This window comes from Lissotriton helveticus, chromosome 8 (assembly GCF_964261635.1).
Source record: "Lissotriton helveticus chromosome 8, aLisHel1.1, whole genome shotgun sequence".
Taxonomy (NCBI): Eukaryota; Metazoa; Chordata; class Amphibia; order Caudata; family Salamandridae; genus Lissotriton; species Lissotriton helveticus.
Window position 1 is genome coordinate 212216439 of NC_136069.1, and position 13689 is coordinate 212230127.

General features: G+C 44.0%; 1 protein-coding gene across 1 annotated transcript in view; it reads right to left on the bottom strand.

Moving 5' to 3' along the window:
• Positions 1-13689, bottom strand: part of LOC144773723 (trifunctional purine biosynthetic protein adenosine-3-like) — a 219052-nt gene that overhangs the window by 105667 nt on the left and 99696 nt on the right. Inside the window, 2 exon segments of the mRNA XM_078658864.1 lie at positions 7077-7171; positions 10474-10705. Of these exon segments, the coding sequence (XP_078514990.1) occupies positions 7077-7171; positions 10474-10705 (327 nt within the window).

Genomic DNA, 13689 nt, shown 5'->3' on the forward strand with positions numbered 1-13689 from the left:
GGCGTAGTGTATGCTTGGTGAATGTTTATGCTCCGAATAGTGACGATGGGGAGTTTCTGGGTCGAGTGCTGGGACGGTTAGACCTGGACCCGGACACGGAGCTCCTAGTCGCACTGGACTTTAACTGTGCCCTTGATGGAGTACTAGATAGATGCCCCCCTAAATTGGATGCCAAACCTAAGATGAGAGAGGCGATGAGCCAGATGCTCCAGAATTATGGCCTGGTGGATGCATGGAGGCACCGCAACCCAGCCCATCGGGTGTACTCGTGCTACACGCCTGCTGCCAATACTCATAGTAGACTGGACTACTTCTTCCTCCAGGGAACAGCAATGTATAAAGTAGCGGAGATCCACTATTTGGCTCGCTACCTGTCCGACCACTCCCCGCTCTTGCATACATATTCGATAGGAGGACCACGGCCCATGATCCCGCTCTGGAGACTCAACACAGACGCCTTGAGTGACCCTACCTATAAAGACGCTATTTCGCAGGGGCTTGAGAGGTATCTGGAGGTGAACTGGGGCTCGCTAGCACCAGGGCGAATGAGTGGGCCGCCATGAAAGTGGTAATCCGAGGTATCTGTTGGTCCACGGAGGTAGGGGTAAAACAGATGTTAGAAAGGGATCTCCGACAGTATGAGGACCGGCTGGCAGGGATGGAAAAAGACTTTCCCACAGACAAGGAACGGCTGCCGGAGTGGGCGGCCACGCGTCAACAGCTGGGGGGGACATGGGCCTCGCTCTGCAAATTTAATAGAACGGCCAGTAGGCGGAGATGGTACTCGAAGGGCGATAAGGCTGGGAGGCTGCTGGTGCGTCTAATTCGGGCATAAACACAGCCCCACCCGATGCTGGCACTGAAGAATGAGATGGACCAGTTGGTCTATACTCAACAGGCGATTAATGATGTATTTTGATCCCATCTGTGTAAAATTTACCTTGAGTCTCCTCCATCAGCGGACCCTGCGGGCGTGGAAACGTTTCTCGAGGGGGTGCAGTTGCCCTGTGTGGATGCGGACAGTCAGGAGGAACGGGGTGGGGGCCTTCCGGGAGGAGGAATTACGAGCCGCAATAGCCCACCTGCAGACGGCAAAATCCCCGGGGATGGACGGATTAGCTGCCGAACTATATAAAGAGTTTAAGGGGGTTTTGGCCCCGAAACTCCTTGAAATTGCAACGGAGGCTTACGACCGAGGCTCGCTCCCGGATTCCATGCGGGCAGCGACGATTGTTATGATCCCCAAGCCGGGTAAGGATCCTCTTCTTCCCGGATCGTATAGGCCTATATCCATGCTGAATGTGGACTTGAAAATTATCAGCCAGGTGCTGGCCAGTAGACTCCTCCCCTACCTTAGACGCCTAGTCCACGATGACCAATCGGGTTTTATTCCAGGCAGGAATACGTTGCGGAATATTCGTCGCCTGGCCCATGTCATGCAGGCCTTGGGGGGACGGGCCCAGCAAAATACACTAGCATTTCTTGATATCGAACAAGCGTTCGACTCGCTCCGGTGGGCCTACCTCTGGAAAGTGCTTTTGAAACTGGGACTCGGGGAGGGGTTTGTAAAGTGGATACAACTGCTCTACACCCGGCCGGTGGCCAGGGCTCGCACAGGACGGTACGTGTCAGACGAAATACCCATAACGAGGGGGACGCGTCAGGGGTGCCCTCTCTCACCCTTACTCTTTGCCCTGGCTATCGAACCGCTGGCATGTCACCTCCGCATGGTACGTGAGGGTCAGAGCATTCGGGTGGGGGATATGGAGCACGTGGTGTCCCTGTATGAGGACGACGCGCTGATTTATTTAAATCAGCCGACGCAGTCGTTGCCGACCTTGGTGGCCGCATTATCGCGGTTTGCAGCTGCTTCAGGTCTTGCGGTGAATAAAGCAAAATCTCAGCTCTACGCGATTGGGGAGCGGTCCGACTGGGAGGGGGTCCAACGCCCGGAGATAGGACTTCCGTGGGTGGACGATACCCTTCGTTATCTGGGGATCTGGATCAGACGGAACTCAGCCACCTTCTTCCAGCACAACATGGGTAGGTCTGAAGGGGAGTATAACCTTCTGGAATACCCTTAAGCTCTCCTTGATGGGGAAGATCACCCTAATCAAAATGGTGGTCCTCCCGCGCTGTCTATACACGATGCAGGGGTCCTTTTATGAGTTGCCGCACCGCGTCTTTCGTGAACCTTATTATTATTATTATTATTATGATTCCTTATTAGTCCTATTATGTAACGGGAAGCGGTGTAGGGTGAGTCTAGAGGTCCTGAACCGTAGATGTGGCGCCGGGGGTTTAGAAGTCCCGGATCTGGAACTCTATTACTTTGCATCACAACTGCAACATGCTATTGCATGGCTGGATACGGACAACTCCTGGGAGAGGTCCTTGCTGGCAGGTACTTATGGGAGTGGGCAGTTGGGAGCGCTGCTCTGGCAGGGGGGGGGGATGGGCTAGCATGGTTGGTGGCCACGATATGGGATCGAGTAGTACGGCGCCTGATTCGCGACAGACCGTTCGCCCCTGACATGGATTTCTGGCTGATGCCACCCTTTGCCCGGATAGAACAGGTCATGTCCACTGACAAGTGGAAGGAGGGGGGTTGCCTGATGCTGGCTGACCTTTATCCGGACGATAAATTTATCACCTATCAGGAGGCGGTGACTTCCTTTGAGCTGGGACCGGGGCAATTTCTCCAATACGCTAAACTAGCGGCAACGGCGCTGCAGCTCTGGCCTTCGTTCCTGGAGGCTCTGGTGCACACCCGCACTCTGGTCACCATGTTGGCGATGGCAGGGGGCCGTAAGTTTGTGACTCACCTATACAGGGCATTACGGGAGGATAAAAAGTTGCGGCCCCTAAGGGTGGAAGATAAGTGGCAGCAGGTGTGTCCGCAGGAGATTACCCCCCGAGAATGGGAAAAAATACATGAAGGTGTGCGGAAGGTGTCAGTGAGCAACTGCTTTAAGCAAATCCAGTATAATATTATACACATGACTTACCTCTCGCCCAAGCGGCTCCAGGCCATTGATAGTACCAGAGACTCGCGCTGCCCGAGATGTCGCAGTGTACGGGCGGATTTTATACACATGGTGTGGGCGTGCCCTGTGCTCCAGTCTTACTGGGTGTTGGTTTTGGAGGTTCTGGTGAGGGTGACGGGATGTATAGTAGACCTGGACCCACGTGCTTGCCTCCTGGGATTGATCCCCCGGGATCCTAAACGGAGGGTAAGCAGGCGGTTCCTAATGTTAGGCCTGGTCACAGCCCGGCGTCGTATTGCAATCCATTGGTTGTCCCCACAGGGCCCGACGCTGCTGAAATGGAGGGCGGACCTACGGGAGTAGGCACTGGCAGAGGAAGGGCACATGCGGAATACTAGGAGGGATGGCAAACTACCTGAGGTCTTGTTGGCTTGGGGGGCAATGTTCCAGGAGTTGGTGGGACAGGACACCCAATCGACACAGGACAGTTCGGAGCCAGTACCCACCGGGCGGGGGGAGGCTACAGTTCAGGATGAGGGGACACACGGTGACCCACCATAGGGAGTATGTGACTCGGACCTTATCTTTTTACTCCCTTTTTTTATGGACCCGGCAGCAAGGGAGGGTTTGGGGGAGGTATGGGGGGGGGACGGGGGTTGGGGGGTGGGGGGAGTTCTTATACAGTTGTATAATGTTTAAGCAAAAAAGTACCTGCAAATGTGGTAGGATAGAGGACTTATTCACAAAAAAAAGAAAACATAAGATTTGACAAAAACTAAACAAGAAAATGTACTGCGGGTGGATACCTGCTCTTTGAAATGAGGAATTAATAATTGTCATGTACTGCTATCAGTCATAAAACCTGTAGATCCTAGGGAGACCGTGAATGCAGATGAAAGCAGTATGTCCTGAAGATTATGTGTAATAATGCCACTGATGCCGTGTGTTTAACCTGAAAATTCAATAAAAAAGAACTTAAAAAACAACTTAAGAAAACCCCATACATCGCATTCCTACAAGTTCTCATGTAAGACTTTTTTAGAAGGTGAAGTAATTTAGACATACATCTCATATGCCATTATATCATATAAAGGTCCAATGTTTCTCTCTCTACTGCCTTTCCCTCTTCTGGCCCTGCTTACGCTTAACTGGCCACTATCTCAAATTTCTTATGTGTTGACTTATTCCCTTATCCATCAGTCCTGTCTATTATTTCTTGTCCTCCTTCATCTCACCCTAGGTATGTACAGCATGTCATACTCACACTTTTTACCATTGACCTCTTCTCAATCATTCCTTGTTGCTCCTTGGTCTCTTTCTGCCACCTCCACTTCTCTAAACCTTTCCTCCTGTTTTACTCACTTCTACTTCACGAACTCTGTACCATTCACCCTATTGTATTCATCCCCAGCCCTCTATTATCTTTCACCTTCTCCCTCTCCTCTCCTCCTCATCTCAGGTTGCCAGGATCAATATTATACGTGTCATCCTTTTTGAAGGCTGGTTTACTGTTGACATTTAAGATTATGCTTTTTTCATTTTCACTGTAAAGAAATTCTCATTCTCTAATGTTTGTCTTGCAAAGCCCATTGACACCCATGTTGGTTTGAGCCTTGCTATATACAAATGGGAAATCATTAAATATACCTCTTACAGCGAACGCAGACCAGGCGCCCTTCCATCAGTGCGGGGTGTCAGATGAGCCAGAGCTGCTGCTGTCATCCTGAGTCAACTTACATCATTGCCAAGAGCATACCAGCACTTGTGTATATCAAGAAGCTGGTGAGCCTACAGCAAAATAATGTGTTGAGGAACATCTAAGTGGGCATCCTTGCGTCTTGGTCTGCACTTTTGCTTCTGCAGTCGTGGTCACCCAGTGGGTTGTTCTGCCATAAATGTGGAATTTCAGAGGGGAAGAGCAGTGACGGGACTGTGGAATTATGTGATAGGAAAAGGACCTGGGCGACCTGCCCGCCCAACTCCGCACAGCATCCTTGCTCACAGATTTCAGAAAGAGACTCAAGACCTGGCTCTTCGAAGTAGGCACTGCTCTCAGATACCCCTTGGGGTGACTGTTGCACTTTACAAATAGTGTTTGATTGGATTTGATTTCAGAACAATGTCTAAAGTTCTCAATCCAAAATGAATTTGAGTTTTTGACCTGTGATGTCAGTTACTGATTCAGTCGGTGATGCATGCAATATAATGCATTTGTTACCTTGTTTTTAGTCATGCTCTTTACCCATTTTATACTATTTTTGCCTTGATCTTTGCTCCTTATGGTAAGAATCTTACTTTGGATCTCCTGTTGGAAGCCTTTGCTTCACTATTTCCTCTTCCTTGATCTCAAGCAGAGATTGACTACTTGCTACCTCTGCATTAAACTTCATCTTCAATCAAGATCTGCATCATTGCCAAGGAGGTTTATTGCCCTTTGTGGATTTTACTTCCAGAATAACACCCTTGAAAGGAGACACTTAACACCTTTCACATGAGCTACTCTGTAGTGTGACACCGTGACCACTTAAGGAGTCACCCTTTCCTCAGGCAATCAAAAATTAAATATTACAAGCCCTTTTCAGCATCAGGTCTGTGACAAGTCACCACTCAATCCAACTGACATGAAATTGTTGTGCTTAGTCATATGTAAGGTGTAACACCATACCTAGGTGAGTGGGTTCTATGACACCCATGTTTTGCATTTAAAGGATCCCATTAAGCCTTATTAACGTTTACATCCAGACCTGACAGTGCTGCTGAATATGTCATTTGCAAAATGTGGTTGCAAGTGTAGTTTTTGAGGTTGTACACATGAGACTACTTACCCATATAAGGACACCGGGACAAGGGAGAGGGAATAAGTGACAAGTAGGTAAATGAGAAACTGGGTAAGAGAACACGAAGAGTACAAAAGTAAGACAGTGTGAGAGGATAAACAGACGAAAGGGTAAGTCTAAGATAAAATAGATATGAGATTGGGAATCAACTGAGATATTGTATCTAGGGAAGTAGAGGACATGGGGACTGGGTGGGGTCAGAGGAAACAGCGGAGTAAGGAAGGTGGAGGTCAGTAAAGACAGGGAAACAAGAATATCAGGGAGACAAGGAGATCAAGGGTACGAGGTAGAAAGAAGGGCAGGAGAAGAGGGCAAGAGGAGTCACATACAGAGGGGGCTGAGATGAAAAAAGGAGCATAGAGTGAGATAGGAAACATGGAAACAATAGTGACAGGGGGTTTCCAGGAAAGACCAAGGCGCAAGAAAGAGAGAGGGTGTTGGGAGAGATAAAACGGACTATGGAGGCTGGTGGTTCAGTGGGGAGAGCAGGGCAAGTGAGCTGGAGGTCAGGAGAGACAGAAACAAGGCAGACAGTAGTGTTAGTGGGAGAAGGAGGTCAGAGGAGTAAAGGAGACAGTGGGACAAAGGAGAAACAGGTCCAACAGGTCCCTCAGGCCAAGAGGATAAAATGGAGGGGGCAATGGCTTATTTGGCAGAAGTTCAGGTTTCTACAGTTATTTTAATCTTCAGTTATCTTTAATGGTTCTTCTGACAGCTGTCAATATACAGAACTCTACATTTCCGTTCTGTCTGCTGATTACAGTTTCTGCTAGTACATCAAGTTAGCACAAACATCGCTACAAAGTAGTGGACCATTGTACAGTAGTGCCAGGAAAAATGACGAGCTAGATATTAGGTGAAGGGACGGTGGACACTTAAAAAGGGAGTGCAAAGGGAGGGGTAACAACGAGAGAGGGAGAGAAAGGAGCACAAGTACAAGGCTTGTAATGAAAGAGAATAGCGGTTAACAGAAGTCATTTGTTGGAAGCGAGGTAGACAGCATGATGGACAGTCATGGAACAGCATAATAAAGAAATCATGTCCATCCTACTTAAAGATTAGGGGATTGACTTCTCTGAGGCAGAAGAGGGAATAGGATTAGTGCTGAGTGGAATTCAACTTGAATGGAGTACCACACCATCAGGGCGTGACATGAAGAAGGAAGAAAACACGATTCCACACGCTGTTCTTGGATGAAGGCAGCCAAATGTGATAATACAGAACACAAGTTAATTCCCAGGTCATGTCTCACCTGGTTTGGGTGGACCAGTAGCCAGTGGCTTCACTGCACATATCAATGGAATACTGCTACCAGCACATTCACCAATGTCATTGCGTTTGAGGCCTCTAAAATGAAAGAGATCATTCTTGTTAAACAGTAATACTGAGTTACAACCACCTTTGCACAGGGAGAAAATCCCACTCTATATAATATAGGTGATTGTATCCTTAAAGCTCATGATCATTTTGCATCCACTGCACAGAACTCTGCGCTAAAGCGAGATGGACAAATCCAAGCACTGACATCCCGCAGTCGTCATATTATTAACATGCATTGTAATTCTATTATCAATCTCAGTTTCATTATTTAACACCTGATCCGTTAGCATTTTCATGAAGGCAGAGGGCACCTGGGTAATTAGATTTGGTATTGTGGTGCATTAATACAAGCGGGGGAAACTTTTGCATGGGTCTTACAAGTGCGGGATCAGGGCTTTGAAGCAATAAAAAGATGTATACTTTGGCTCATATTTACGAAACAGTCATGCAATGCAGAGCATCAACTAAAGTTGCTGTACTGCGTTGAATGATACGGAGAGACCAGAACAACACCATATCTGCTTAGATGTGACCAGTTTACTCCTCTCCCTGCGCTGGCACTTAAAGGGTACGCTCACGTAGCACCCATGGAACGCTCCCTTGACACAAAGTAACACAAAGCAGTGCTTAGCACAGAGGTTTCAAATTGGTGGATAGTGAGCTACCAGGAGCTCACAGGCTACCACTGAGTAGCTCACACATAACTGCTTGTCAGCAGGCTTGAAAAAGAATATACAGCTCCCCACCTGATAAAGCAGTTCTTTAAAACACTGTGCCCGTCTCTTACTTCTTTTTCTCCTTTCTTTCTTGCCCCTCTTTCCTTCTCTTTCTTTTTTCCTTGCTTTCATGTATTTATCTCCTTTCTCGATTTCTTGAATCGACTAATTCTTTCTCCTTCTTTCTTTCTCTCTTTCTTCTTGTCTTTTTAGACAATTTTATTATTTCCTTACTTTTTACTTTTTTCCCTCTATCATTGTTGGGCATTCGTTTTCAGTTTATTTCTTTTATTTCATTGTTGATATTTGTCTGCATTAGGTTAATTTTCTCATTTTTACCTCAACTTTTTTCCTTGTTCTTGATTTTCCCTTTCTTTATTTCTTTCTTACTTTTTGTTTTCTTCTGCTCTTTCATTCTCTTTCTCTTCTATTTTCTACGGTTCTCTCTTTTTTGTATTGCTTTATTCATCACCTTTCTTTCTCTTCTTTCTCTCAGTAACTTTATTCCTTTGTTGTTTCATTCTTCTTTCTCCCCTTTCTGTCTTTCTTCTTTCTCCATTTTTTGTTTTTTCCTTCCCTCCTTCTTGCGTTCACTCCTCCTTCTCTACTTCCTTTCTTTTCTCCTATCTCTGTCTTTCTCTGCTTGTTTCTTTCTCTGCTGTTTTTTTCTTCTTATTTCCCTCTCTCTTTCCTTATGTTTAATCTTATCCTCTTTCTCAATCGCATTCATTCTTTAAATTTTCTTTCTCTTATCTAGTTTTTGACCTACTTATTGTACCTTTTCCTCTCTTTTTCTCTTCTCTTCCTCTGCTCCTGTCCTTCTCTCGATGTTTCTTCTTTGTGTTTCCACGTTTTGTTTTTTATTCTTGCTTCCTCTTTCTTTCTCTCATTTCCCTTGTCTTTCTCTTGCTTTCTTTCCTTTGCCTTTCTCTGTTGGGCTGTTGTCTTTTTTTATTTTCTTCTTAACCTCTCAACTTCTCTTTCTTCCTCTGTCTTTTGCTCTTTTTCTGTTGATTTTGTATCCTTTATTTCTCTTTTTTCTTTCTTTCTGTCTTTCTCTGCTTGTTTCTTCTATATCTTTGTTCTCTCTTGATTTTTTCTTTCATTTTGTCATTCTTTCCCTTTTCAGTCTCTCTATTCCTCTTTTCTCTCCCTCTCCTTTTCATTCTCTCACATTCTCTGTCATTCTTTCTCTATTTTTCCCTTTTGCTTTCTCCAGAGCAAAAGGGCAAAATGGATTCACAGGGACACTAAATGTAAACCATTTGTTATACAGTTCCTGTTCAATTAATGCTGTTCGCTTACTGTAGGAGGACTGAGTACTCTAGGGACAGTGTTTAAGTGATCATGCCTCTGGGTAAATTGATCAAATCCTTTATTGGGCAGTAATTCACAACGGTCTTTGATGATCCGAAGTAGCTCTCACTATTGGAAAGGTTGAAGAGCCCTGACATAGTGCAGCTTTGTGTTCTTTGGGAAACTAATGCAAATTGAGATTTGTGTTGGATAGTAAATCCCTCCGTTACATTTTCGTTGGGTTTACAACTCATATGAACAAATCATAACTTTACTACTCCTAAATGCCCTTTGTGAATACCAAAAGTCGTAAAGTTAGGATTTTGTCTCAGATTACTTTTGTGAATCGGGCCCTTAGCTTTTTGATCTTTGGTAGGGTCCGTTGGCACAAGGAGGCTAGTGAAGGGCTCTATTTGGCAAGTTGAGCGTCATTAAATTAAGGATAAAAACAGGACTGTTGGCATAGATGTTTTTATGGCTAATGCAAAGACTCCTGAACAGACCTCACTTGGTTATGGAAAGCCAATGACATTTTTTGAGAGTTGAGAGATGAGTAACTAACAGGGAGTCCCAGCTGTAGTCCAGAGGCTAAATGTTGAATCAAATAAAGCTTTTGAAGCTGATGTTTAGGAAGAACCAAGTAAAATGCATTGCAAAAAATCAATCCAGGGTCCTCCAAATCTACGAATAACCTGAAATCTCACATCCACTGAAAGATAGAGTAGCACCAGTTACATCTGTGTGGAGAGGGGCAAAATTAAATGCAGTGTTATTCTAAATATTAATGTGTATGACGCTAATACATAAAACTAAAAATAACAGAAATGCAGTAGTTTTACCTACGTATATTTAGATCTGTTTTAGAGGTAGGCAGTAAATTAAAATACATTGATTCTTTACGAATATGACAGAGTTGACACCTGTGAAATCACTGGCAGTAAAATTACACCCACATTGTTGTAATACAATGCCAGTAATTATGTTGTTGGAAATGCCACCCAAAATAATCCCACCATCTGTTAACTTGAGCAGCTTGCTGTTGAACATCAGGTTATACATTACCGTAAATATTTAAATCTGGCCTATAATGCTAAGAAACAGCACATTACATACAATAATGTACTCCTGCTATTCACATAACTGTACCCTTTGCTGCAAAACTACGCGCCCTTTGCTGGCTAATGGAGAGGAAACATCAGAAGGGTTATAAGACTGACAAAGCAGCAGTGCTCATGCTGCGTAAGGTAAAGGTTTTGCAATACATCATTGACATTAAAAATCAAAGCATTATCTTTGATGATGCTTTGTCATACACACCTGGACTGTTGGAGGAACGCTATTGCCTGATAGCCTATGTCTTTTCTGTAGACTGCTCCTATGAACTTAATGGTTTCCAGCCCTTTGGTGACTTCATGTGAAGCTGACATAAAATCTTTCTTGATAGACGTCACTGCCAGGATTCTACCACCATTAGTTACCACTTTGCCATCCTTCATTGTGGTGTCGGCATGAAATACCTCCAGCCCGAGCTCTTTGACCTGAGGAAGGCCTGCAAAATAAGAAAAATACCATTTCATATATAACCATTATTTGCAATGATGGACTTCCCTATAGTAGCAGGCATTCCCTGAGCTCATTAGAGTCCATTTATTTTTGTGTTAATCAATGCTTAGCATAAGTATTGTAGCATTAGGATTACTCAGGAGCCAACACCAGAAATAACAGTGTAGAAGTTATGACTACCATTACTGCATATCTTGTATTAATGGCGTTCTACCCTCTTTTCCTGTCAATATTCTGGTGCTATTTTGGCCTCAAAATACTGATGATGGGAGTCAAACTGTGTCAGCGGAATGTTCAGTTACTCAGTATTTTCCTCCTTGCTGTTGACCACTCTTGCATTGTTATTCCTAATAGTTAACAGCAACACATTTATTACTATAGACTACCCTAGGTAATGTTCTGCAAACTTTCAGAACACTTTCTGCCCCTCTGAGCCTAGACAATGAAAGTAAATCCTTTTCCTTCTGTTGCACAGGCATTCTATTGTCATCAATAGTTAATTAGATATGTCGGAAATATCTCCTTACACCATATCAGGTGGAGTGAGGGATCCCTGTTGTTCTGTACGTTTTTCTGTGAGGGTTAAACCTGCATAAAAAATAATTATGTTACTTACTCTGTAAGCCTCTTTTCGTAGTGTGAGATGCTGTAGATTCATATGCTTAGCATACTCCTGCTGTCTAGTGTTGGGCTCGAACGTTTACAAATTGTTTTTCTTCGAAGATGTCCTTTAATTCAAGAGGTATGATGACTTCTCCTATAGTCTGAATTGCGCATGGTCATTGTCTCCTATGTTAGATTGTTTTAGGCTCATCAGGTGAGCGTAGGATGGGAGCAGTGTAGTGATAGAAAAGATGAGCATGCGAGTGAAGATTATATAAGGTAAAGTTTTAATAATGGATTAAGTGTAGCAACCATTAGATTCCGGGGAGGCGGGTGAGTGCCTATGGATCTAAGGCACTACAAACTATGAACAGATGATTACAGGGTAATTAACATTCCATTTGTAGCATGTGTTGGCCATAGATACATATGCTTAGCATTGAATGTAAAGCAGTGCACCCCAAAAGCGATGGTTAGCTAGTGGTTGAGGTAGATGTTTGGAAAAGTGTTCGTAATACAGCTTGACCCACTCTAGCTTGATGATTAGCTAAGACATCAACACAATAGTGTTTTGTGAATGTATGTGGGTTATTCCATGTAGCCGCTTTGCAAATGCCTGTTAATGGCATGTTTACTAAAAAATCCATTGAGGCTTCTTTTTTGCACGTAGAATGAGCTTGTGGATTTATAAGAAGTGATTGTTTTGCCTTGCGGTAGCAAGTTTGAATACATTTAACTATCCATCTGGCTATTCCAGCTTTGGATACAGGGGAACGTTGTTGGGGTTTTCAAAAAACAACAAAGAGATGTTGCGTTTTATGAAAAGATTTAGGGCCAGATGTATCAAGCATTTTACCGTTCGAAAACGGGCCAATTCAAGAATCAGCCCGTTTGCAAACGGAAAAAGCCTTTTGGGATGTATCATTCCGAAAGGCATTAGCAAAATAGGGAATTGCAATTTTTGCGATTACCTATTTTGCAAATGCATTTAGGTAATCACAATTTGAGATTCCTTAAATGCAATGCAGGAAGCAAGAAAAAATTGAGATTCGCTATTAAGGAATATGTAGGAATCGCAATTTTTTTTGCAAATCCTACATACATTGCAGTTTGCGATTCTTTAATAGTGAATCGGTAAAATTCGCTATTTAAGAATCGCAAAAGCAATTCTTGATACATCTGGACCTTAGTTCTTTCTATGTACTACATAATGCTCTTTTAACATTGAGTGTGTGTAGAGCTCTTTCTGCTATTGAATCTGGTTCACGGAAGAATACTGGTAGGTTTATCGTTTGATTGCATGAAATGCGGAAACTAGTTTTAGAAAACGTACCCTCCTAAGGGATGGCATAGCTACCAAAAAAGCCACATTCCATTAGAGGAACTGTAAATCACACGAATTAAGTGGTTCAAAGGGTGGCCACATGAGTTTAGTAAGAACAATATTAAGGTTCCAGACTGATACTGCATGGGGTGGAAGGTGGGATGACTCTTTTTAGTCCTTTCATAAATGTCTTGATTACTGGAACTTTGAAAAGTGACGTATGTTGTCTGTTTTGCATGTTAGCTGCTAGAGCTGCCAAATGTAGTCTAATAGAAGTATACACAAGGCCTGTTTGTTGCAAATGAAAATGATAACCAATGAGATCTTGTACTGTAGGTAAGAGTGTTGGATTTGTGTGTTTAAACAGTAATAAACAAATCTTTTCCATTCAGCCACAGAACATGCACATGTAGTTGGTCTACATGCTTGTTTTAGAATATCCAGGCATTCTTTTGGGAGAATAAAGTGTCCAAATTCTAAGCCCTTTGGAGACAAAATCGCCAGATTGAGCTGTGTGGGATTTGGATGTACTACCCTCCCGTGCTCCTAAGTTAGAATATGTGGCCAGAGAGGTAATTTCTCATGTTGGACTATGGATAGTTGCAGTAGGGTTGTGAACCATGCTTTGCAGGCTCATGTTGGGGCGATTTTGATAGGCGGATTTTTGTATTAGCTTTTGAACCGCATAAGGAATGAGTGGGAAAGGGGGGAAAGCGTAAGCAGATATCTCTGACCAGTTGATCCATAGGGCATTGCATTTGGTTTGTGGGTGAGGAAACCTGGAGGCGAAGCTTTGGCATTTAGCTTTCCGTTGTGTTGCAAATAGATCTATCTCCGCAGTTCCTCATCATTGGAAGTAAGAATGAAGAAGTGTTATGCCAATTTCCCCCTCGTGTAATTGCTCATGCATTCTGCAGAGCATACCTGTGAAGTAGTTGTCCACCCCTGCTAGGTATTCTGCTAGGAGGTGGATTTTGTGATGTATGGCCCAATACCATATCGGCTATGCTATGAGTGAGAGCTGTACAGAGCATGTTCCCCTT